A 24,413-nucleotide genomic window follows, 5' to 3' on the forward strand; every position below is an offset into this window, starting at 1 on the left:
CGGGAGCGGCAGGAAAGTTTTTAGAAATTATGAGTAACCACTTCAGCGATTCTCTAAAATACCTTTATACAGTGAGTATGAATTTTATCTTGTACTTGTTTTGTGTGATACTTCAATTGTCGTGGACTTTCGCGCCATAATCGAAAATACGATTCGGAGGACTGTTTTTAACGAATAAGTTTAGTCTTTTTGTAAATGTGGTTGGACTAAATAGCCGCCATCTTGTTTCTTCAGAGCAAGCAGTATGATAGTCAGTACATGCAGCGCCCTGGTATGGCCAAATACCTGATGGAGGCCAGCGACTTCGAGTGGGAACAAGGGCTTGACTTCCTTAAGAAATACATGCAGAGAGAAGGAAACATCGCCGATTTCAGGGATAAACTGGTTGTGTCGGGCAAGGTGAGGACAACGGTGGAGTTACACTATATTCTACGTGAAATGTGTTAACGGACCAGAATCATAGCATTATCTCAACACTTGTATCACAATAGAATGTCTTGTAGGATATACAATTCGCTATATCTGTCACTCTTCCCTTTCAGAATATTTACATGCCATATCGATCTCAAAGAATGAAAACACTTAGTACATATTTTTTTCTCTTTCTTTCGTTCCAGGGAGAGCTGACACTTGAAAATGGTGAAGATAAATTCGAGAAGTATTTTGGAACTTTCACGAACTTGATTAGGGACGCCGAAGCCAAGTTCAGTCAAATGAACCATGATGAATTAAGGACAGGGAACAGTGTTGATTACGAGGTAGGATGTTGGATGTTTTTTTATTATTATTGATTTTTATATTGATGTTAATACTGGTAATTTACCAAAATACAAAACATTATATACTTAGCATAATCCGAAGTTAAATGAATGAGTTTTTTGAGAGTGTATATTGCCTCACGAGGGCACCTTGAATATATATGTATATAAAAAGAAGTGATGAAAACTGAGCAAGACAGACACGGACGGAGACACTTTCACCCACACACTCATGGAGAGAGAGAGAGAGAGAGAGAGAGAGAGAGAGAGAGAGAGAGAGAGAGAGAGAGAGAGAGAGAGAGAGAGAGAGAGAGAGAGAGAGAGAGAGAGATTAATTGATTGATTGATTAACCGACGGACTGATTTGACTGACTTCGACCACGACTTTAACAAAGAAGTAACAATTGTCTCTTTGTAGATCTGCCACTATCTCGATGACAAGCTGGAGAAGAACGTCGCTCGTATCTACGAATTGAAGACTCACAGCACAAACCTGGAGAAGTTGAAGCCACTTGGAGTCGCTGTCAACGTCTTCGACGCGGCCCTGTAACGCACTCACGGGTTTCATCTTTATTTTTCCTTGACATTATGTCCATACTGTATTGTGCGAGCTTGTAATTCCGTGAAGTGTGAGCCTTGATTTCCGACTTCACTTTGTTCCCAGATTTTGCATTGGTCTGGGTAATTATTTTGTTTTTCTTAAGACTTGATTTTAGAAGCAGTTGTCTTTTCATGCCTAGTTAAATGTAATATATATCCTGTATATTAATGCAGGGAAATATATGTTATTCATCGTCACTATTATTTAAGTTATATTATGAAGAAATCCTTGTCAGTATGTCGGGAATTGTCTCGTAGACTCTACATTACAACGATATATCCTTTTGTCACAACAATTTCCAAAAGCCATCCGTTAAGGGAAAACTTCTAGAATATGTTATGTGTATGATCTAGAAAATAAAACAGAGAAAGTTATGTCTATTTTAATTCCTACTTTGTCAGTAATATATTATTTTCAATTGTGCAGCCAGAATATTGTAGTATAACCAAAAGGTCAGTATAGTTTTTTAAGGCGGAAGTCGGTAAAGGTGCCCATAGTCCCAGAGACTGGCTGAGGTAACCATTTGGCACATCGTATTCCCTGAGTGATAGGTTATCTAGATGCACCTCTTGTGTACTTGTGTACCTTCGGGAGACCTCTCGGGCAAACGGCCATGATGGCTTCCCCTTGTGATTCTGATGGTGTTATAACCACAACAAGCATTAGTTACATTTAATTTGGAAATTTATTCGTTTCATTTATATACCTTTTCAACATATGCGACAGTGCACTTGGTTCAAGTAATTTAGGCTGAAAATATGATTCGAAGAAATACACTGATTCCATCTAGAGGTGTGGTTCTTAAACCTTTTAGAATCACGAATCCCTTTAGGAATCTAATAAAATCAATGGGCCTCCTTCCCCCAAAAAATTCACATAAACACTACAAATCTATAATCTATATAAAGTACTTTATATATTGGGAATTGATTGTCTCACACAAATATGAAAGATACGAAATATTATCAAACTTACAGTAAACAATTTAAAACTACTCCCTTTTGTGCAAAAAGTAATGATAATCTCTATATGATCATCACTGATCCCCTAAAAAGCATCCAGGGACCCCTTTGGACCCCAGATTACGAATCCTGACCATGGGTCCGGGTCTTTATTTTCAAAAGAAATTTTGGACATGCAAAGTCCGGAATAGTGATACAGGTTATCAAATTTAGATGATGCAGGTGGGCTATAAAAAAAAAAATATATATATATATAATCAGCACTAAACCATCTAATGGCAGTCCATCGTGTATTTCTATACACGATGTACTGCCAGTTGATCATTTAGTGCTGATTATATCTTTTTTTTTTTTTTTTTTTTTTTATAGCCCACCTGCACCATCTATATTTGATAACCTGTATCACTATTCCGGACTTTGCATGTCCATTTTTTTTTTTTTTTAATATAAAGACCCGGACCTACGGTTAATGTAATTGATTTGTGTATACAATATACTGAAATACTCCGGTGAAATATACTGAGTAATGGAGATGATCATTTCACTATAATATAATATAAATATAAGGAGAATATCTTGAACAACTAGAAATTACACAATGGAAGAGCATAGGAATCCATGTTTGGTTATCAGGTACAATTGACATACATACTTTTTAGTTTTGTAACAAACCAGATGTAAATTCCACAAAGTAAAAGAGTATAAACACATTTTTAAAGGCCTATATCTTGGATTAAATTAATGAAATACCTGATTGGTTTTATTTTCCCTAAGAATATATCTTGACATTGGTCCAGTCCTCCTAACTCACCTGTACTTGAACTTGTCCTTTGTTATTCTATATTTGCTTCTTTTGTTGTTATTGCTATTGCTTGTTAGTTTACTAGTTGTTTAATATGTTTATGTTTATATAGCTTGTTTCCTATCTGTTTTTCTGCGCATATTTCTGCCCCTTGGTACATAAAAATTAATAAATAAATAAAAAATAATAATCATTATTAGTGTTGATATTTCCGTAAAGTGAAGACCGTAAGATGGCGAATCAAAGTAGAAAAAGCAATATACTCATAACATTTTGCCAAGAAACAAACCTGAAAATGGGATCGGTGCCAACTTGCAGTGTTCGCCAAAATATTTCTGAAATGCTGATATCATGGAGTTCAACGAGGGCGCAAATCCACAGCATTCATTGTGGAAACCTCTTTCATGTCTAATCGAGTTCCTACGTCTATCGACAGCTCATAAAAAATCTTCCAAATGATGACTTACCATCAACAATACTTATCATTGTTTGTTACAAAGGAGAGAGTAAGGCAATAGCTTTGGAATTAGTAAAGGAGGAGTATTTAAAACCGAACTTACTACTGTCATGTATTTCAAAGGCTTTGTTTTGTGTAATGCCTTTCTCAGGAACTCGCCCGTCTAGAGGTGACCCTCGCGAGGAAGTGCGCATTTGTTCTATTAATGAAGGGGCCATGAGATTATGCCGGGCCAATGACGTCAACCCACTTCAGGAAGTCAGGAGAAAAAAAAAAAAATCTTGCTAGTATCAGATCTATAGCTTAGTTATTTGGGAACGACGGAGCGCAGATTCAACAGTTTCGAGCCTAAGGCAAAAGTTGGTATATAAAAGATGATGCGTAAAATATGAAAAAACCCAACAATTCGTCTAATGCCATGTCCAAGGACTCGGCCCATGAGAGCCATTATTATTGTCATGCGTTCTGTTACAGAAAATGTTCATGTACACATTTGAGAGACTTTGGTATTTATGTGACATCTGGCTGAATTTAATTAGTGTAAATGTGTAAATTATGAAAATTACATACGTAACCACACGCGTGCGCGCGCGCATACACACACATAAATATATATGTATATATGCACACACACACACACACACACACACACACACATACATATATATACATATACATACACACGCACATACATATATACAATATATATATATATAAATATACATACACACAATATATACATATATATATATACAATATATATATATATATATATATAAATATACATACACACAATATATATATATATATGTATGCATTTACACTGTCAGGTGTATATGTATTAACATTCAAGTAACGGTGGAGTTCATGGGTTGTCAGTAACCATGGTAATTATGAAGAAGTTTGGTTATACATATATACATGTATATGTGTGCGCTAAATCCTGGACACTAGGGAGATGAAATACAGTTGGCTAGCCTGTGATTAATGCGTTTCCCCTGCTGACCTCAAAGCTTCCCTTCCTTAGTCCTAAGGTGCATTGATCCATCCCCATAAGTTGCCTCAACTCGCTACGCACGCTCAGTGAGAGACAGTCAGGGACAAGGCCTGTATGTTTAGGCGTTGGTCAGGAACGTTTCAAATGGACGAGATTAGCAGTCGTCGAGTTTTTTTTCCGTCTATGATCACACTGTCTTCTCATGGACAAGCAGGGCAGCACACACATGAAGGTTGTGGGTATTCCCGCCATATGAGTTTCGAATTTCTCCGCATCTTTATAACTCTCTGGGGCTTTCCTCTGTGTGTTTGTTTTGTTTTTCGCGCAAAAGGATTGAGGACAACAGGACAATTCAACACAGATATGGGAGGTAATGTCCACATAATGGGCTTCATTGGTTATGATGAATATACTTCTTCAAGTGTATAATAAGCACGCCCAGGCCTTTGTAAAGTTTGGTGCAGGGTGGTGAACGAGGTGTGCGGGAGTGGATGAGGGAGGCCCTGGCAGTCAGCCCGGGGAGAGTGGGTCGGTTCTCAGGGCTTGCTTCTTGGACCTCAGTACCCTCCTCACTCTGGCCGGGAACGCTGTTGCACACTCAGTGTAGTGTCGCAGCGAATTGGCAAAACTGAACTCTGCAAGACCCCAGTTTCCTGATCGGTTGCCTAACCTCGGATCCACTGTCAGCATTCGGACGATTTTGAAGATGCCCCAACTGCACTTGTAATCAGCGATACCCTTCTAACAACAGCATTCGTATGACAACAGTAACACACAGTGAGTCTACAGACCTTTCACCTGTGTTCTAGCATCCAAGTCAGACTATATAATATTAACATTCCTACCAAGACATCTAGGCTCTCTCAACATGAAAGACATTCGATCTTACTCATTCGAATGATTATCATGTTATCGCATTCTGGAGAAGATTCATTCAGCCAGATCATCATCCTTATCTAGCATTACAGCCCCTTGATAAACACAAGCGTCGAAAGATTGATAACTGTGATTTGCTTAAGATTTTACAACCGTATTTTCATGTGAATGTTGAACTGTGGAGCAGATGGCTACACAATAGGTTGACCATCTTAAACTCCCTTGAATCCGAGCGTTAATGAAAAGCGACGCGAAGCTGCAATGGAGAAATGGGCAAGGGGGGGGGGGGGGGATCACGTGATAACTTGATGATGGGGGGGATGCCAAGGATTCATGCGACTGCGCACTCACTAATGCGTTATTATGACAAATGACAAGCAAAATAAATTCATAAAATTTTATAGATAAATAATGTTTAAGCAAGATGTGCGGTTATGTAGGAGAAGATAGTGTTTCGAACTTTAGACGTAACACATATAAATTTAAATCTACATCTATCTATGTTATATAAATGTACATATATATTATGTTTATATATTACAGATATATGTAAATGTTAAATAAAATATAATAAAACAAATCTCTATATGCGTATTCCTGTGCATGTGTGTGTGTGTGTGTGTGTGTGTGTGTGTGTGTGTGTGTGTGTGTGTGTGTGTGTGTGTGCGCGCGCATGTGTGAGTGCACACACATACGTATGTATGTATGTATGTTTATATATGTAAGTGTTTATATATTATGTGTGCGCGTGTGTATGTGTGTGCGCACGCGCGTATGTGGATATGTATTTATGTATACATCTATACTCTCTACATATACACATTATTTAGTCTTACACCTTTGTATTTCCAGGACATAAGATAAGTTAATCAACACGATTTTTTTCTTAATATCACATTTTATTCGTCCACTAAATACAAATGACCAACGTGTAGAAAGAGATACGTCATTAACCAGAATACTGATAACAACGCTCGTCTATTTAACCCAGCCTTATTTAGTTACGTCGAGGCGGCTGTGGAGAGGTGAATCACCGTAATTAATATTCTTTATTGTTTGTGTTGTTATTGTTGTTGCATTTATAGGGCATATCAAGAATACTATTATCATTATTATACGTGTTTTTAGAATAACAACCATTAGTAATGCTGTTGATTAAATAAGATGATTTTTACGTATGGGTATTAATTTTACTATGATTTTAAAATATTATTGATATTACAGTCTGTTAGTTATTTATTACTTATTGGCATTAATGTGAACTCTATATGATTAATCTTTATTTTGTACCATTTTTACCATCATTTTAAAATATTTTAAATATTAAAGTCAGTATTTCACCAATTACTCAATAGGACTAATTGTAAATGTGTATTATTTATACTGTGATTTAAATATACATATTATTCATATATCTTATATATACATATATACACATATGTATGATATATATATATATATATATATATATATATTACAAACAGTTAATAATCACTCTCACCATCTTGATTACTATTGCATTCTGTTGCAGATGCGGATACTGTTCATCAACATCTATGTGGCGGTTGTGGCTTTGGTGACCCTCCGTGCACAGTCATCAGAGGCAAATGAACGTCAACGATCGAATGGAGGTAACCGGCAGTTGCAAATGGGGTTGTTAAACATGGCTTTTGTTTATTTTAACCTTTGGCATTCAAGGTGGTTTTTTTTTTTTTTTTTTTTTTTCTTCGATGAAGTGGTTGTTTTATGGATGTAGGTTTATGCGTCTTTCTCTGACGGTTGACTGTGTAATTTAAAAATCTCATTGAATTTCAACGTGTCTTCTTTTTACAGATCAACGTTTCCCAGAGACAGTAGATGGGAAGAAAATGATAAACCTTATGAACAAACAACTGCAAGATTGACTGACTTATCTGTTTACTGTAAGTCTGGAAATACTTTAGTTATTGATTCCATGTTATAGCTACGATATCTTGGTTGGGCAATGTGCATAGTGCAGTGTAGTAATATTTATGATTGTAAATACAGTATGTAAACCACACACACGCGCGCGCGCGCGCACACACACACACACACACACACACACACACACACACACACACACACACACACACACACACACACACACACACACACACACACACACACACAAATATAGATGGACTGATATAATAAACTTCTTTCCTACCCAGAGTAAGCAGTATGACAGCCAGTACTGGGAGCGCCCAGGTATGGCAAAATACCTGAAGGAAATGAGCGACAAGGAATGGGAAGAAGGACTTGACACATTGAAGAAGTACATGCAACGTGGATGAAAGATTGGAGACTTCAGAGACCAAGTGAAAGTAGAGGCTAAGGTGAGATTTTTTCCCCTTGAATAGTTCAGGTCTTTCGTGCAAATTGTTAATAACTGCTAAGTAATGCATCAGGGTCGTTTAGTCCATCAACTATCTTTGAATGCATTTCTTTCCTATAGGGTCATCTTCGTACCTCCAACGATGAAATTAAGAACGACGATATGCCGGAGAGTTTGAAAAAGATCCATAAAGATTCTTCGAAGAAATTTAATATAAGGAACAGGCTCATGAAGAAAGTTTGCATTAAAGACGCAGAGGTAAGGGTCAACATCTGTTTTGTAGATCGATTTTTTTTTAAATTTCAAATTAACATATAGTCTAGAGTTCATCACATTTGATAATGAAATAGCTATTAGGCAAGAGAACTGGTTGACTGATTTAAAATCTTGGACGTGGTTATCCCATACTGTCCTTTGTGATTCGTTTCCTTTTCTCCATGCTCCGCGTTTGCCAAACAGTGAACTTTGCATATTCTCGTGAGTTATAAAGAAATTATCCTTTTCTTCTAGATCTGCCATTTCCTTGAGGAGGGTCTTGCCAAAGAGGCCGAAAGGATGTACGAATTGAAGAGCTACCAGACCATTGCAACGGGTCTGATGCCCACAGGCGTGGGGCTCAGTCTGTTTGACGCTAGCTTGTAAATTGCCACTTGTCTTTCGATATTTTAGTTGGTTATGGATTCCTTTCTTGTGAGTTGTTCAAGTTTCACTAATGTGACTTCTAGCGAAAGCACAATGATATTCAGGCTGTGTTATTCGATTTTTTTTTCTCATTCGATAGCACATTCTTCTTACTATTACTGTCTACTTTCATAACGGTTGAATGTGTCTGTTAAATTATTATTCCACATGTTTATGTAGAGCACACTTTAACTCTGTTAAAGAACAGTTATCACTAATTTTGATGATGAACGACATGTAATACCAGCCTTCAAAAAAATGACAGAAGCGACATTTTTTTTCCATGACACGTAGATGAGAGTAAAATATTAAATTTGAACGAAACAATTGCATTAAACTTTTTTTTTTTTTTTTTTTTTTTTTTTTTTAATAAAACGTCTCCTACATCGGTTGGACTGCTAAGCAGCTAAACACTTATCTCTGTTTCCGACTTGCAAGTACAAAAGTTATTAGACAATATGTAATAAATTTGTTTTTCCAACGCCGTGATGTCCGAGCTCTGACGAAACAAAAATCAAACTGGCCAAGTAGCACATCACCCACTTATATGCACTAAAAAGGACACCTTAGCTAAGTTTAGATACCACTGCGAAGCGAAGATAGTTACTTGGAAAAGAGGATCAAGGAATACGGATATTAAATGGGGCAAATGGATGTATAGAGCTGAGCAGATGTAGCCTATATATAACTGGAAAACTACATATAATAAAAATGCTCATGCTTCAGGCAACAAAATTATACAACTTCTTATAATTCACGTACCAAGGTTTTGTATAATATAATATTACATAAACTAATAACAGAAGTTTGCAGCAACCTGGCGAACCTAAACGTCCTGATATAACAAAGCTTTAAGAATTTCACCAATTCCTCATGTACCCATAACATCAACACCAGAGCTATGTTCAGCCTGAGACGGGCCATCCAGGCTGGGGCATAGAACATGTAATCTTTGTCAGGGTGGCGGAACTGCCATTTCTATCGAGGTGACTTAAACTACTCTAGATGGAGGTGACCACCCCCTAAGAGGCGAGAGAACGGGCAGTGGCATAATTAGCAAGGATGGTTACACCCATTATTGATCAGGCTGTAACGACCTTCACCACTCACAGAGGGGGTAGCCTCAGGTAACTCCAGTACACTTTAACCTCCAGTAGAAGTAACTCTAGTCGACAAGTCAATAATGATACGGAGACCAAAACATTTGTTTGGTTTTATATGACTTTATTGATATGCACATTCCTACCGATGCATGTTAAAGTGATGTAGAAAAGATGTTTTACATCAGTGGTTCCCAATCGCCAGGAGTTGCGTAACCTTGGAAAAAAAATAGGTATTTTTGCTAGTTATTCTGAAGATAACATGAAGGCATGTCTTCCTTATAAAGTTGTACTGCAACTAAAGAAATAAAACACGTTCAGATCCATGATTTTTGTTTCCCTTTTAGACTAAAAATGTGCAGTTAGAAAAGTAATAGATGGAACGCGTGATGCTGGGGGTCGTGGAAGTATCGCAAGCTCGAAAGGGGGGTCTCGAGTGTAAAATTGCCGGATAACCACTATTCTACAAAACCTAGCTTCCGTGGCAGACGAAAAAAAAAAAAAAATCGAGTTATACCCTGGATGACTCTTATGTGATATCCAGCTGTGATTGAGATGGCTACATGTTTGTCGGTTCCCAAAGCTTCTTCACTGGGCTTTTCGATATCCCATGGACTGATGCTTTCTTGATTTCTGGTATCGTACTTCATCCTGCAATGTTCGACCTACATCAATAATGCAGGTAATGTTGCCAAGGAGATCAACCACATCCTTGTCAGCACTTATTGGAGGATCCATCACAAGGTTAATAAGTTATGTGGTACCGATAATGAATTTATTCGGTTACCACTTGGGTCCACCTGTCCGTCCAGTGACCACGCTAGTGTGTTCGGGGTTTTGTTGTGACTATCTCCAATCGTATCACAGTACTATACATTCTGACCCTCTAGTGCTGCCAGTTGCGAAATATATGATGGAATTTATGAGTCTATTAGTAACCATCTAAGAACATGGCAGAACTTTATCTCACTGGTAATGCTGGAGACCACAGATGCATGTTGCATTGTTCACTTACATGAGATTGAAGCTTGGACTGATCCCAGACTCTGCCAAGGATGGATAAAGAGCAGCATATCAGGAATCTTGCTAATGATGTCAAAAAACATTTCTTAATAAATAACTTTCGAGCTTACAAACCCCAAGAAAGCTGCTGAACATAAAATCCCTCATGACACCGACTGTAGTTCCTTCGTCATCTCAGATCTCACTGGGGTGTGAGAGCTTTGGGCTGAGTATTTGGAGTAGTTTTCTGGTTGAGCCACCAATAGTTATCTTGGACTGGATGGTGCGAGGTTCCAGTGCTTAATACCCAAGGTCTAAAGAAGTACTTCTCTAGACCTTGCTTCCTATCCTGACAAAAGTAAGAAAAGCAATCTCATCTGAAGATTGGTAAAGTGGTGGGTATCTGCAGCATCCCTGCTGAACTACTGAAGTATGGCTGTGATTCCATGGTACGTGGATTGCATGCTGCCCTGGCTGCCATCAAGCAGTTGGGCAACCTTACCCAGACTTGCTGAGGGATGTGGTCATCCCACTTTGGAATAGGAATAGGAGTTGGCATGCCTAGCATACCAAGCAAGGACTAGCTCTCAAACATTCTCAGTCATATCAGAGACTACCTATTGAGGCAGCAGTGACAGGGCAATTAGAAATCACTTAGCAGATTTACAATAGACCATATCCTTGGACTTTGAGTCATTGTAGAGTCCACTGGTAGTTCAAGTGTAAGCTGCTCCAGCCTATATTGACCCTGAGAAGGCATTCTTCTCTCTGCATCACTTAAGATCCTCAGACTTTGAGGAATTCTAACAATTATTACTGGATTCATAACAACCCTACCTGCTGCCATCTTTCCTGTGAATTCAGGACGAGACAGGGTTGTGTTCTCACACCAACACTTTTCAGCATGCACATAGATTGAATAATAGGTGAAGTTATCTTCCTAAGTTAATGTACTGAAATACTGAGCAATATCAGTGTCACTGACTTTGACTTTGTTGACACTGTTGCCATCATATCAGAGTCTCTTGAGATTTTAATTGAACCTGCCTGGAAGCTCACAAGGAAAGGTCCTTGTGGCTGGAAACAAAGTTCATGTGGCATGCACCCTCCTCAGCATTAGTCCCATTGGTTAATTATTGGTTTGAAACTATTATGACATCTATTACCATGAAAGGATGGAGATCAAAGCTTAGGATTTTCGGGGATGAAAGTATTAGGATATGTGTGATCTAACTAACTTTAGAAATTTTACTGATGATTTCTGGTGGCTTCTGATAGCTCATTCCTCACTAGCTTCCACAGGATACAGTGTTTAACATCTGAGGTGGCAAAAATGATCCCAACACAGTTGTAGAATTCTAAGATAATACAATATATATTCAATGTTTCATCTGTATGTCCTGTATTGGCAGACAATTTTCCTACCATATTGACAAAGTCTTAGTTTGTAAAATATGTTTAACTCATGCCACTAGGAGAATGCTGTGCCCATTTTTTATACTTCTTTGTGAAATGGCTGTGCACATAGATGTGTCTGGTAGTGCTTAGCCAGATTAATAGACCTTACCTGATTTCACCTTTCCTTGAATTGCTTGCTTGTTTTTTTTTTGTTTGTTTTTTTCTCAATGCTAGAATGTCAATGGAGTTATTTTTATTGTAGATATTATAACTACAATAATGTTATTGACATTAGTAACAGCAATATAAGACAACATAAAATAGTTTAGAAAATCAAAGAAAAGAGTAAACAGGCAAGACAGGGAGTACTTGTAACAAGCTCATTGGTGACTTCGTACAAGTGTAGCCATCAATGTGTTAAAACAATTAATAAAGTAAACTCACAGGGGCATGCCTGTCGGATTTGGGTTAAACTGCAGCCCAACCATCTCTGAAATGGTGTAGGCATCGAGAAGCAAGTTCTAGATATTGGTTGGAAAAAATGTATTTTTCTCTCAATAACAAGACAGTAGAGCTTTAAAATTGTAAAAGGATGAGTTAAATTATGTAGAAGTTTCTTCATAAGCATGGTTTGTCTTCAATTTAGGGTTTTTTTGGTCTAAATTAGCATGAGAGGAAGTGTTTACTACAGACTAAGGGTAGGAAGCATAACAGAAAAAAAATGATAAGAGATAATCAGAGAGAAAAAAAAAAGAATAATCATATTTATAAGCATATTTCCTGATTTTAATTTCATAAATCATTACACTGTAGACAAAGATATGATACAGGAGTATTTCTTTTAACTTGCACTGAGATATTTCCTATCAATATCCCAAAGTTCATTTGCATTTAAGCAATAAGCAACATTTTGTTTACACTGGAATTGATATAATCATGGCCCAAGAGTTATAACATAATCTCACTGAATTTTCAGGTAGAAAGGTGAAAAATAAACAAATTTAAGAATATGCATTGACAGAAATTATAGGACAGAAACAGGTCAAGTTACTATTAGCCAAAATTTAGATCTGAAAGTCAAGTGTGATTTCTTTAGCAATGCATTATTTAAGACATATCCAGTGCAATGGACATTATGCTATAATCATGCATCACAGTCTGCAGGAAAGAGTATGTATAACTTAATTGGTTTCATATATTAGGGATGGAAATATAGGGTAATACATTACAAACATAATCTGACTATGCAAACAACTGTGACTTACAATAAAAAAATACATGAAAACAGAGATAGAAAATATAAGAATAAATACTACGATCACAATGATTGGTCCCTTTGATTCTATTGATAACATAAATGTTTAAATTTGCACAATATTCAGCTGTCTGATCTTTTGTTCAGAGACTAAAGCTATTCTTTAATATTCAAGGTATAGGAAGGAAACATAATTCTACATTGTCATTCTGAATCAATAAAACAGATATTCTTGGACTACTTATTCATAAATAGCTGAGGTAACTAGTATAATTGCTTTATCCAAAAATCACAATTGTAAAATAATCAGCCTGTTTTTCATGAAATTAAAGGGGAAAAAAAATATAAATAAATAAAAAATAAAAATAATAATAAATAAATAAATATAAATATGAAAAAAATACTGAAACAGGAAATAATCAATGGGTTCAAAATCAAACTAGCCATGATTTTCTGCAATAAAATATATCACGGTTGTTTTGTGTATTCTAATCCATACATGAATACATCCCATTCATATCATCAGTATAAATATAATATAAATCTGTATATTCACAAATGACCCCCTATCCAAAGTCAGTGATCTAATTAGCCATGAGCTTATTAGTCCCAGTCACCATCGCTTGCATTATTTTCTTCTTCGTTGGTCTCACTAAGAGGTGGTGGGGGTATGATTGCCGCCATCTTCTCCATTGTTGACAAACCCTCAGTTCTTCCTGGATTTTTTGCTTCATCAGTCACAGGCTTTGGAGCTCCTGATATACCCTTCAGAGGCAATATAGCAATTAGTAAAGATGTTACCAGTGTTTTGCTCGGCTACAGCTCAACTGTCATAATGGATAATAGTCATAAAATGATCATATAAACACATATTTCAGGACAAAACTATTTAAACAAGTTCTCATCAACATTCCACCATTACATACTTTTCGTCTTTGGGATAGTCTGCTGAAAAGATCACTCATGAGGTCACCACCTGTAGCTGCTGCTGGAGCAGCCTATAAAGCAAAAAGTATGTGAAATCATACAATATGTTACCACTCTTGAAGAATAATTCTAAAATGACAGTTTTTATACTATATTAATCAAGTATTTTTGACAGTAGTAGACTCAAGGTACAGACATAAATTTAGGAATAATTCTTAACTTACAGCAGAAATGTTTGGATACTTTAACATATATCATAACAATAATACCTACAAGATAGATACTGCATAATAATAATAATAATGTGGATGATAACAACAATGGTATAACTCTGACAGTAACAAATCTAAACACTAAAATAAAAAGCCCTGAAGTGAAGTTGGACTGTCAATGTTAGTATGTTCTTGCATGTCATGCCTAAGGGCAGCAGACAGCCTTCAACTTTTGATTTCAAGCCTCCACTCACCTCCTTCTTCTTGGTCTCCTTTTTCCGTTCTTTGCTACTGCGAAGTTTGGCTTTTCCTGCCCCACCTGCCTCCTGATAGCTTTCATGAGGTTACTGCGGGCATCAGTTGTCACCACCTCAGGAACGCCCTGCACAATGGAAAAGAATGAGTGAAGAAGAGAATGAGAGAGTATAATGGAAAGAAGAGCACAACTGAAACAGTGAAGGGGACTAATAGGGTTCAAAACAAGAGAGAGTGGCAGAGAAGTGAATAAGTGAGAGAAAGAGAACAGAAGAAATTTAATTGAACTGGAAACAGATTGATGTGCTGGTCAAAACTCATCTGATCTTGTGTTGAAGTTCATTCGTTGACTGATGTTCAATCTGCCCCTGAATATTTCAGTTCACAAATGACACGGAGATATAGTAATGGCAACAGTACAGGGAGTCTTTTATGCTTAAATGGAGTGGAGCTCTCAGTGTCAGTGTCCAACGCCTTGTACACTTCCATGACATGCCAAGGGGAAGCAGATTTCACTTACCTCCTTCTTGGCAATTTGTATATTCTCTTTGTTTTGCTAACTGACATATGTAGGAAGAGATGATGTATTGTCCTAACAATAAGTCTTATCAAAGAATATCAAAAGGTCTTCAAAAAGTTATCTCATGGCAATGTTACTTATATGTTAAAAAATATAATAAAATATAATAGAAATCCCACGGTTAATAATGATCTGATTATACGTTCACTCTTATATAAAAAAAATGTGAATACAATTTTATAATAATCTTTAATTGATTTTAAGCTGAACATACTACTGCTTAAGTCAAAAACAATTAATCTATTGACTAAATTTTAAAAGACAATGAATGACTATGTCGGTATTGTTTGCTCTGAGAAAAAAAAAAAAAGGTGTTTCACCAGATTTCAGTTTTTTAAATATCATTATGTACATGACTATCACTGTTGTATAGTTTGTCAATTTTGTTTACACACTGGTGGCTCCCTAAGTGTTTAGTCACCAAGGATACAATAACTAGGTCTTCCTGAAGAATTCCTTGAATTTTCATGAAGAGTATTTTTTTTTCAATAATAATTAAGACAGTAGCAGCTGTTGTGGTGCAGCAGTAACACACAGGGTTGGATCATCAATTATGATAGTAGTTATAATAACAATAATAACAGCAGTAGTACTAATAATGTCAATTACAATGATACTGCTACTACTACATAATAATAATGATAATAATAATAGTACTAATAAGAGTAATAATAATAATAATAATAATAATAATAATAATAATAATAATAGTAGTGATAGCAGTAACAGTAATAATAATAGTAGTGATAGCAGTAACAGTAATAATAATAGTAATAATAATAGTAGTAGTAGTAATAATAATAATAATAATAATAATAATAATAATAATAATAATAATAATAATAATAATAATAATAATAATAATAATAATAATAATAATAAACATCAAGACTTTTTCATTTTACAAAACTTAGGGGATGGGATAAATAAGTGTGATCAAGTAAGTCTTATAAATTCTTGTGTAGCCATCTATGTATAAACAAAATGAATAAAACAACACTACAGAGGACGGTGCATGTGAACGGCACCAATGAGTTAGATGAAGAAGAAACCACATTATTCTCTACTACAGAATTTTGTACTTGTGGATGGCAAGATATTGTGTCAACTGTGGTTTCTTTTATGGTAAGAATTTAAAAAGGCTGTTTATTAATAGGCAGAACATAACTAGTATTTCATAGTTTTATAGCCATACAAATACAGTTTCTTTCTGATTGATAATTGCTTGTTTGAATGAAATAATATTGAAAACTGGTAGAAGATGAAACTGACAATATTTGTATTATCAATATTATGGATATCTTTTATTGATTTTGAAGGAAACTTGGTAATGACATGAGAAACCAATGGTATTACTAAATGAATAAGTAAATAAATAATAAGTCAATCAGTTCCTAGCAATAAGCAAAATTCTGTCTACCCACCTTCTCCATTTTTACCGTGCTAGTGGAACCTCAAAATATTTTTTACATATCCTAAACTAATCCATGCCTTTTTGACCGACAAATCCCTTCCCTAACAGTATGATAGTAAATGATACCTTTGGTGCTGCTGATTCTCCACTAGTGTCCCCGGGAGCGGATGCTGATGGGGCTGGAGGAGGTGGAGGAGGAGGCGGAGGAGGAGGTGGCGGTGGAGGAGCAGGTGGGGCTCCACTCACAGGAGGAGCGGGTGGAGGTGGCGGAGGTGAAGCAACACTACTACCATTAGGTGGTATCTGTGATGGAGGCTGAGAAGTGGTAGCTGGGGGTGGTGGAGGTGGAGGCTGAGTGTTTGAGGTCACATCCGGTGGAGGTGGTGGAGGAGGTTCCAGGGAAGTGGTTGCTGCTGTAACTTGTGTGTCTGGTCCTTCCAAGGAAAATGTTGGTAGATCAGGCATCCCAACTGATGGTGCTATTGCTGGTCCAATATCAGCATCATAGAGGAGATCATTGGCAATACCTGAAAAAAACAAAAAAACACCGATCAGAGAAAGTGCTAATAAAAAAGTAATATGAAAAAAACAAAAAATCCTTTTTTCACATAGGCAATATGTTAATTTACAATAATTTCAAAATACACAAATTAACTGGATGAAAAATCTATATATACATAAAAATGCCACAAATGATAGTACAGTAAAACTTTTAAAAACTGGAGATATGTTCCTAACTCTATGTTGGTACAAATGGCATGAAGTGAATATAAACTAGCTCATCTGGTACTGTTTGGCAACTTTCCTCCAGTTTTAAGAGAGAGCTCTCCCCTCCTATTCCTATACCTCCTTTTACCCTACTGGGCCTTCTCCTGCTTGTCTGAGTGTCTTCTCTTCCCTCCGACCCTCCCTCTCTAATATTTCAAAGCCATGAAAGAGCACTACACCATCCAAACCCCTTTCTAGTAAAAAAAGAATAGGGTTATTTATGTTAGAAGGCAAGTTGGCCTGAGTAAGTGGTCTTCAATGGTTAAAGTACATTTATATTTCCTTCATAATACAGAGGTATATATTCTGGTGCACAATTGGTGGTAATTGGTATATATCTATCAGTTCAATTGTTACTATTAAGCATAAGTTATGATGGTTTAGAACATAACTGGCCAAAGACTTGATCCCAGCACTCCTCTAGTATGGCAGGCCAAATCAATGTGCATGGAATGTGTGTATGTGAACAAATTGACAATGAAAATCTACACGCCTTAACCTGAACTGGAAGAAAGAACATATAATGATCTCAGAAAATAATACAGTATATTACAGTAATATGTGGATATCAGTTTGAGGTTACATAAGACTAACTGAGCAATTGTGAAGCCATCTATGTGTAGCTACATTTCACAAAACAGCACTACAGTGACTACCACATTTTCCTGGTGGCAATGGGTTAAGATTTTACAGTATAATCATTTTTAATTGCCATGGATAAAGAGGAAAACAATAAGTAACTATTTTTCATGAATATGGAAATAGAAAAAAAAGGGAAAAAATAAGTAATTATCTGTGAAGAAACAAACATGAGCAAGAGAGCCATAGCACACATGCTCACACACTAATACAGTTATATTTAACTGAAACACTGACCAGGGAGAGAGGGTAATTCCATGGGCAGATCTAGATCAGGGAGGTCTGATAAATCTGGGAGGTACTGGTATTCATCCTTTGCAATTAGCCCTTGATCTCCATCCTGTGATAAAAAAAATATATATATAAATAGGTATCTATATTATTCATATATATGTGTCAATTTGCTTTTTTTTTTTTTTTTTTTTTGTGTGTGTGTGTGTGTGTGTGTGTGTGTGTGTGTGTGTGTGTGTGTGTGTGTGTGTGTGTGTGTGTGTGTGTGTGTGTGTGTGTGTGTGTGTGTGTGTGTGTAATTTATTCATTAATCTATTTATCATACATAAACATACATACATGCACACAGAAACACATACAAGTAATGAACCAATACATGTAATACATTTTTTACATCCATACTCCTAAAAGAATAATCTAAAGAAAACAAACTGAAATGTCTTTTCGCACCTGTAAAGTTGCTGGTGCATCATGCAAAGTAGGTCCAGAATTTGTAGTGTCAGATCTGCTTCTTGATCCTTCTCCACGAGTACCAGACACCACACCAAGGGGATCCAGCACCATATACTTTTTGTAGCTGTGAAATATAAAGACACATTATATGAATATAAGAGAGAGAATGGGAGAGGGGGAGAGAGAGAGAGAGAATGGGAGAGGGAGCGAGAGAGAGAGAGAATGGGAGAGGGAGCGAGAGAGAGAGAGAATGGGAGAGTGAGCGAGAGAGAGAGAGAGAGAGAATGGGAGAGGGAGCGAGAGAGAGAGAGAATGGGAGAGGGAGCGAGAGAGAGAGAGAATGGGAGAGGGAGCAAGAGAGAGAGAGAATGGGAGAGGGAGCGAGAGAGAGAGAGAATGGGAGAGGGAGGGAGAGAGAGAGAGAGAGTGGGAGAGGGAGGGAGGGAGGGAGGGAGGGAGGGAGGGAGGGAGGGAGGGAGGGAGGGAGGGAGGGAGAGGAGAGGAGAGAGAGAGAGAGAGAGAGAGAGAGAGAGAGAGAGAGAGAGAGAGAGAGAGAGAGAGAGTGGGAGAGGGGGAGAAAGAATGGGAGAGAGAGAGAAAGAATGGGAGAGGGAGAGGGAAGGAGGGAGGGAGGCAGGGAGGGAGGGAGGGAGGGAAGGAGGGAGGGAGGGAGAGGGAGAGGGAGGGAGGGAGGGAGGGAGGGAGGGAGGGAGGGAGGGAGGGAGGGAGGAGAGAGAGAGAGAGAGAGAGAGAGAGAGAGAGAGAGAGAGAGAGAGAGAGAGAGAGAGAGAGAGAGAGAGAGAGAGAGAGAGAGAGAGGGAGGGAGGGAGGGAGGGAGGGAGGGAGGGAGGGAGGGAGGGGGAGAGAGAGAGAGAGAGAGAGAGAGAGAGAGAGAGAGAGAGAGAGAGAGAGAGAGAGAGAGAGAGAGAGAGAGAGAGAGAGAGAGAGAGAGAGAGAGAGAGAGAGAAAGCAAAAGAGAAAGAGAGAGAAAGCAAAAGAGAAAAAGAGAGAAAGCAAAAGAGAAAAAGAGAGAAAGCAAAAGAGAAAGAGAAAGAAAGCAAAAGAGAAAGAGAGAGAATGCAAAAGAGAAAGAGAGAAAGAAAGCAAAAGAGAAAGAGAGAGAGAGAAAAAAGAGAGAGAAGGAGAAAGAGAGAAACTTTGCAGTTGGTCCAAGTACTTACGGATTATGGGTTGTGTTATACAGAAGCAGGGAAGAGACTGACGAAAGGTGGGGTGGTAGTCTACCTAAGCCATCTTCCTGTTTTGTATCCTCCAAGCCCTTTATCTTTCCTGAAGCTCCACGCCTCTCCCGTACATGGTAGAACTGCAGCTTTTCCTATAAGGATAATGTGGTATCATTCAAACACATTCGAAAGCTACTCTGTTTTTGTTTTTTTTCTACATTTTGATGATAATTTTATTCGTTAGTAAGAGATTATACTGGTAACTCGCTTCTAGTTTTGTAGATTAATCCCACTAATATAAAAAAGTAAGAAGCAAATACTACACAAATCTTGATCAAGGTAAGCATCCCTTCAGAGCCCCATGTTTAACAGAAAAAAAAAAAAAAAAAAAAATCTTGTCAACTTCTACTACCTGCAAAGCTTCTTGATTGTGTACAAAGCCTTCCTTTATCTTCAGTGGGGTGGAGACAAACTCTATTGGATTTTCTCCTTTATGAAGTGGAGCAGAAGGCACATATTTCTCTCCTCCAGGGTACTGAGCACTTGAAAACACCTAAGTCAAATGAAAATATTATTCTGTATTAATATATTGGTTTAAAACTACTTGCAGTTGTAAATTCTTGTTAAATAACATCTGCAGACATATACAAAATTCAGGTTTCATTCATCATTTCTAACAATTCCTTTCCATAAATGCAGAAAAAAGCTGTACTATGAGATTAAGCCAATGAAATGAATCAGGAAAAGCAAGAATGTTTCAAATCTGAAGAATGATAGGTTGATATTAAATGCTTCTTTCTTTATGGTCTATTAACTAATTACATGCCAATTCAAGCAAAATGTAAAATACTTCTGGCTATCATACTAATATAAAAGCATCATAATTAGTAATCTTGTATAGAAACATTTTACCTGTGTTGCCTTGGTAGCCCCAGTTAGCTTATCTACTTTGGCTTGAGCATTAGCTGCCCTTTGTTTCAAGTCCTGTAAACGAACTGTTGTTTCTGGAGGTGATGAGGAAGTAAATATAGAGATAAAATGAGAATGAAAATCATTTTTACATAACATCAAAATATGTATATAACAAACAGAACTACAAATTGGAATTATAAACAGAATACATTCATGTGATAAAGCAGACCAGTATAAGAACTGTGGTAAAAAAAAAAAAAAAAAAGGAAATTAACATACCATTGAGCCGTGATGTTATGGAATTAAAAACATCGTCAACAACCTTCTCGAGATGAAGGAGAACATCCACACAGTTGTTTACAGTAGATATCCTGTTCTGGTCTGCTGGCAGTAGGGGGATAATATGCTGATGCTGACCCATCTTCATGCTTTCTTGGAGCTAAAAAAAAAAGGTTTCCAGATTAGAATCTTATTCATTTATTCTCAAAAATGACATCGTATCTACAGACATCTGAACGGCATGCAACTTGAGGTCATAAATCACCTGAAGTGATCCATTTTACTTGACAATGGCCAGTGCTCAATGCATTACCCATTGGCACCAAGTCAATAGGAAGTCAATTACTAAAGCTATAGGACCTCATTTGTTTACTTCATTTCTTGTATTCCTTTTGGGAATATTAGTACCAGTAATAACTTAATTTTCATATTCTAAACAATAATATAGTAAATTGGTCAGCTTGTTTAGAGTAAATGGGGTAAATTGGTCAGATCAGGTGACAGCACTTCTGTAGCCATCAGTGTTAACAAAATTAGTAAAATAAAATCACATTGGGCATTTGACATATATATATGCCCTACTGATATCAATGGGTTAAATTTGACATAGAGAATAATCATACAATATTTTTAACTCATACTAAGTGCTGAAAATGTATTAATGAATCAACAGATATTTAACCCTCCCTTTTGGGATGCATTTACTAAAGTTCGGTCTTGAATAACATAGTTTTTGCCTTTTGAAACTCCATGGTCAGGTCTTATAGCTCCTCAGTTCTTGGGTTAAAAGGTTAAGGCATGTTAAACTGCACCTTCCTGAGACTAAGTCTATATTGATCTAGCTTACGATTCTGGGACCACTTCTGGCAATTTTGAGGTTTCTGAGAGGGGGAAAATTGCTTATAACAAAATAGTACAAAGCTGAACTAAAGTAGAAAAACAAAAACCCATGTCAAGTATAGTATACTGAAACATAAAGAAAACGCTGCAGCCAAGAGTTGCATTTTACATGATAAAATAGGAAAATGCAATAGGACCTAAACAAATCACTTAGTATTATCACATTAGTAGATCCACCAGTTCTGGCAATAAAGACGTAGCAGAAGTAAAGACTGATACATCTTCAAGCCAATGAAGACATGGTAGATATGGCTCATGCAAGGATGAGGTATCTTCTAGCCACAGTTACTATTGCTGGTTCTCATAACGGCTCAAAGAAAGTTGGGAACTTCTTTTAACAGTACCTACTTACAGGAAAAATGCACCTGTTTTGATTGTGTAAATTAAAAATTATGTCATACAAACCCCAAATGGAAATTTCTGCATTTGTCACCACCTGTGTCTAGTTTTTTCAAATGTGGGATTAATGAAATAACTTGAAACTTATTGCACACATACACTTTTATGAGAAACTTTCTAAGAGTTTTTTTTACTATAAATAAAATATGCCATTACAAAAATAGTGAGTAGTGGGATAAAACTGTTGTAAAACTGATATTGCAGTAAGTTTACCTAATCATAATCATCAATGAGATACTCTGCTTGGCCAATTTGAAAAACCTTGCAAATGAGAGCAAATGCTAGTTATGATATATTGCATTCCATATGAACACTCATCTGTAGTGTCAAGTGTTTTACACTGTGGCTGTGGATGTGGGGTGCACGAAGACTGCAGGAAACAGAAAAAAAAGTTATGTAGCCTGGTACCTTATATTACTATATGTAATTTTTTTGTTCCACACAGCAATCCAACCTTACAATTATTATTCCTTGTTTCAAATATTCACACTGTAATATGTGTGAATCTTATTTTCCAAAGAAAGTATTACTCCAGCCACTCATGGGAAATTCACAAACATCATATGAACTAAAAACCTTCCTAATTCAGGGGCTTCACCCTCAGACCCCCATCCAATTAGTGCATTTCCCTATGGACTTAATCTCCATGCGGCATTTGTTGCAACCTATTTTCTTTATCCCTGATATTATTCTTTGCTTGTGCAGATTATTTCAAATATCAGTGAGTGTAGGTTTTCCCTTTCTTTATTATAGTTTCATTACATTTTCCTGTAATATACCCACCAAAGTATTACTTGTTGCAAAACACTCTTATCACCAACTAGCAAAAGAAATACCATAGATGAAGTGTTTCTTATTTCCTCTATCCATAACAAGCAAAGTTTACCTTGTACCAAAAGGCTGTATGAAAATGAAACTAAACCTACTATACATTGTCAAGAATGTCAAAAACTTTTCCATGCTAGAACATACATGGTGAATGGCTTGCTTTTGCTAAAGTGTAAAACCTGAAGACCATGAGCATAGATTCACAAATAACTAGGGGGAAAAAAATCAAACATTTCATTGCATTCCTAATGGCTATTACCTTCGTTTTCTTTCTGCCTTCAGAATGCTCATTGGTCAGGCAGAGTTAAAAGGAAAATACACCTCATATTACATTTCTTGGACTTCACAGCTATCAAGCTAAAGACCAACCCTGCAGTAAGTAAATTTAAAACGACAGCTTACTACAATTAAATACTAATACTGCTATTGCAATGCCCAAGGACTTCCTTGTTATCAATGTCGTTATTACCATCAAAAGGAATTTACTATAACGATCTATCTTGGCTATTCCGTAGCCAAACAATAAACCTACATTTCTAACATAATATATTTAACAAACCTTATTTATGTCATTCCAAATCCTTCCTTTAATTGGCTGTCAAGAAATCAGCTGACTCTTGCTCAAACGCCCCTCAGGTGCAGTATTGCCAGCCTCGTGTGGTTGTTATTATCTATGAAATAGTCTATATAAATCTAAAAACATTATAGATTTAGTAATTTTGAAATTTGCTGACTAAAGTTTTTGCATAGAACAAATTCATATATATATCTATGAAAAAGAGTTATGCCGATTTTGCTAACATTAAAGAGAACCTAAGGATGGTAACAGTGCGTATATTATAAGAGATAATATGTATAAATATTTACAAAATTGAAGAATCGTATATAAAGTTCATCAGTACGTGTGCGAAATATTATAAAGTATGAGGATTGTGTATGGGCGTATAAATGTATGCATGTATGAGAATATGTGTGTACATGTGTGTGTGTGTGTGTGTGTGTGTGTGTGTGTGTGTGTGTGTGTGTGTGTGTGTGTGTGTGTGTGTGTGTGTGTGTGTGTGTGTGTGTGTGTGTGTGTGTGTGTGTGCGCGTTAGGGTGTTTCAATAAATCCGACTTTTTCAGAATCATTCAGCAAGTTGCTAAACAGGCGCCTACTATGCTTAAATGACGACATGCAAAATATTAG

At 36.7% G+C, this 24,413-nt stretch overlaps 2 protein-coding genes and 1 long non-coding RNA gene across 4 annotated transcripts in view; 2 read left to right on the plus strand and 1 right to left on the minus strand.

The window, feature by feature from the left end:
* The window catches only part of LOC125036881, a 3,573-nt gene extending 1,840 nt beyond the window's left edge, over positions 1 to 1,733 (plus strand). For both annotated transcript variants that reach the window (XM_047629813.1, XM_047629814.1), the window contains exons 3-6: positions 1 to 71; positions 235 to 399; positions 618 to 758; positions 1,177 to 1,733. The exon at positions 1 to 71 is cut by the window's left edge and continues 21 nt beyond it. In XM_047629813.1, coding sequence (XP_047485769.1) covers positions 1 to 71; positions 235 to 399; positions 618 to 758; positions 1,177 to 1,308 — 509 coding nt within the window. In that variant the 3' untranslated portion in view covers positions 1,309 to 1,733. The remainder of the gene's footprint in view (positions 72 to 234; positions 400 to 617; positions 759 to 1,176) is intronic.
* Positions 1,734 to 5,107: 3,374 nt separating this feature from the next.
* Positions 5,108 to 9,912, plus strand: LOC125036807. The gene is made up of 6 exons (XR_007115916.1): positions 5,108 to 5,354; positions 6,985 to 7,084; positions 7,287 to 7,375; positions 7,646 to 7,810; positions 7,930 to 8,067; positions 8,320 to 9,912. It is a non-coding gene; the product is annotated as an uncharacterized LOC125036807 (long non-coding RNA).
* Positions 9,913 to 12,762: 2,850 nt separating this feature from the next.
* On the minus strand, positions 12,763 to 23,884 carry LOC125036806 (WASH complex subunit 1-like). Its single transcript, XM_047629662.1, has 11 exons — positions 23,786 to 23,884; positions 21,100 to 21,259; positions 20,821 to 20,912; positions 20,321 to 20,461; positions 19,906 to 20,060; positions 18,722 to 18,848; positions 18,278 to 18,380; positions 16,760 to 17,160; positions 14,639 to 14,766; positions 14,172 to 14,243; positions 12,763 to 14,010 (listed from the first exon to the last, which is right to left on the minus strand). The coding sequence occupies exons 2-10, from the start codon at positions 21,245 to 21,247 to the stop codon at positions 14,207 to 14,209; spliced, it is 1,332 nt and encodes a 443-aa protein (XP_047485618.1). The 5' UTR covers positions 21,248 to 21,259; positions 23,786 to 23,884; the 3' UTR covers positions 12,763 to 14,010; positions 14,172 to 14,206.
* Positions 23,885 to 24,413: the final 529 nt, after the last annotated feature.

The sequence above is a fragment of the Penaeus chinensis genome, chromosome 22 (assembly GCF_019202785.1).
Source record: "Penaeus chinensis breed Huanghai No. 1 chromosome 22, ASM1920278v2, whole genome shotgun sequence".
NCBI lineage: Eukaryota > Metazoa > Arthropoda > Malacostraca > Decapoda > Penaeidae > Penaeus > Penaeus chinensis.

Bases quoted from the DNA above. Each gene is read 5' to 3' on its own strand.
- LOC125036806 (XM_047629662.1), bottom strand. From the start codon at position 21,247: ATGAAGATGGGTCAGCATCAGCATATTATCCCCCTACTGCCAGCAGAC. The intron at 20,462-20,820 runs GTAAAATGTTTC...CATTTGACTTAG, and splicing joins GGGCTACCAAGGCAACACAG to GTGTTTTCAAGTGCTCAGTA. The intron at 14,767-16,759 runs GTATCATTTACT...TCCATTGTGCAG, and splicing joins GAGAATCAGCAGCACCAAAG to GGCGTTCCTGAGGTGGTGAC.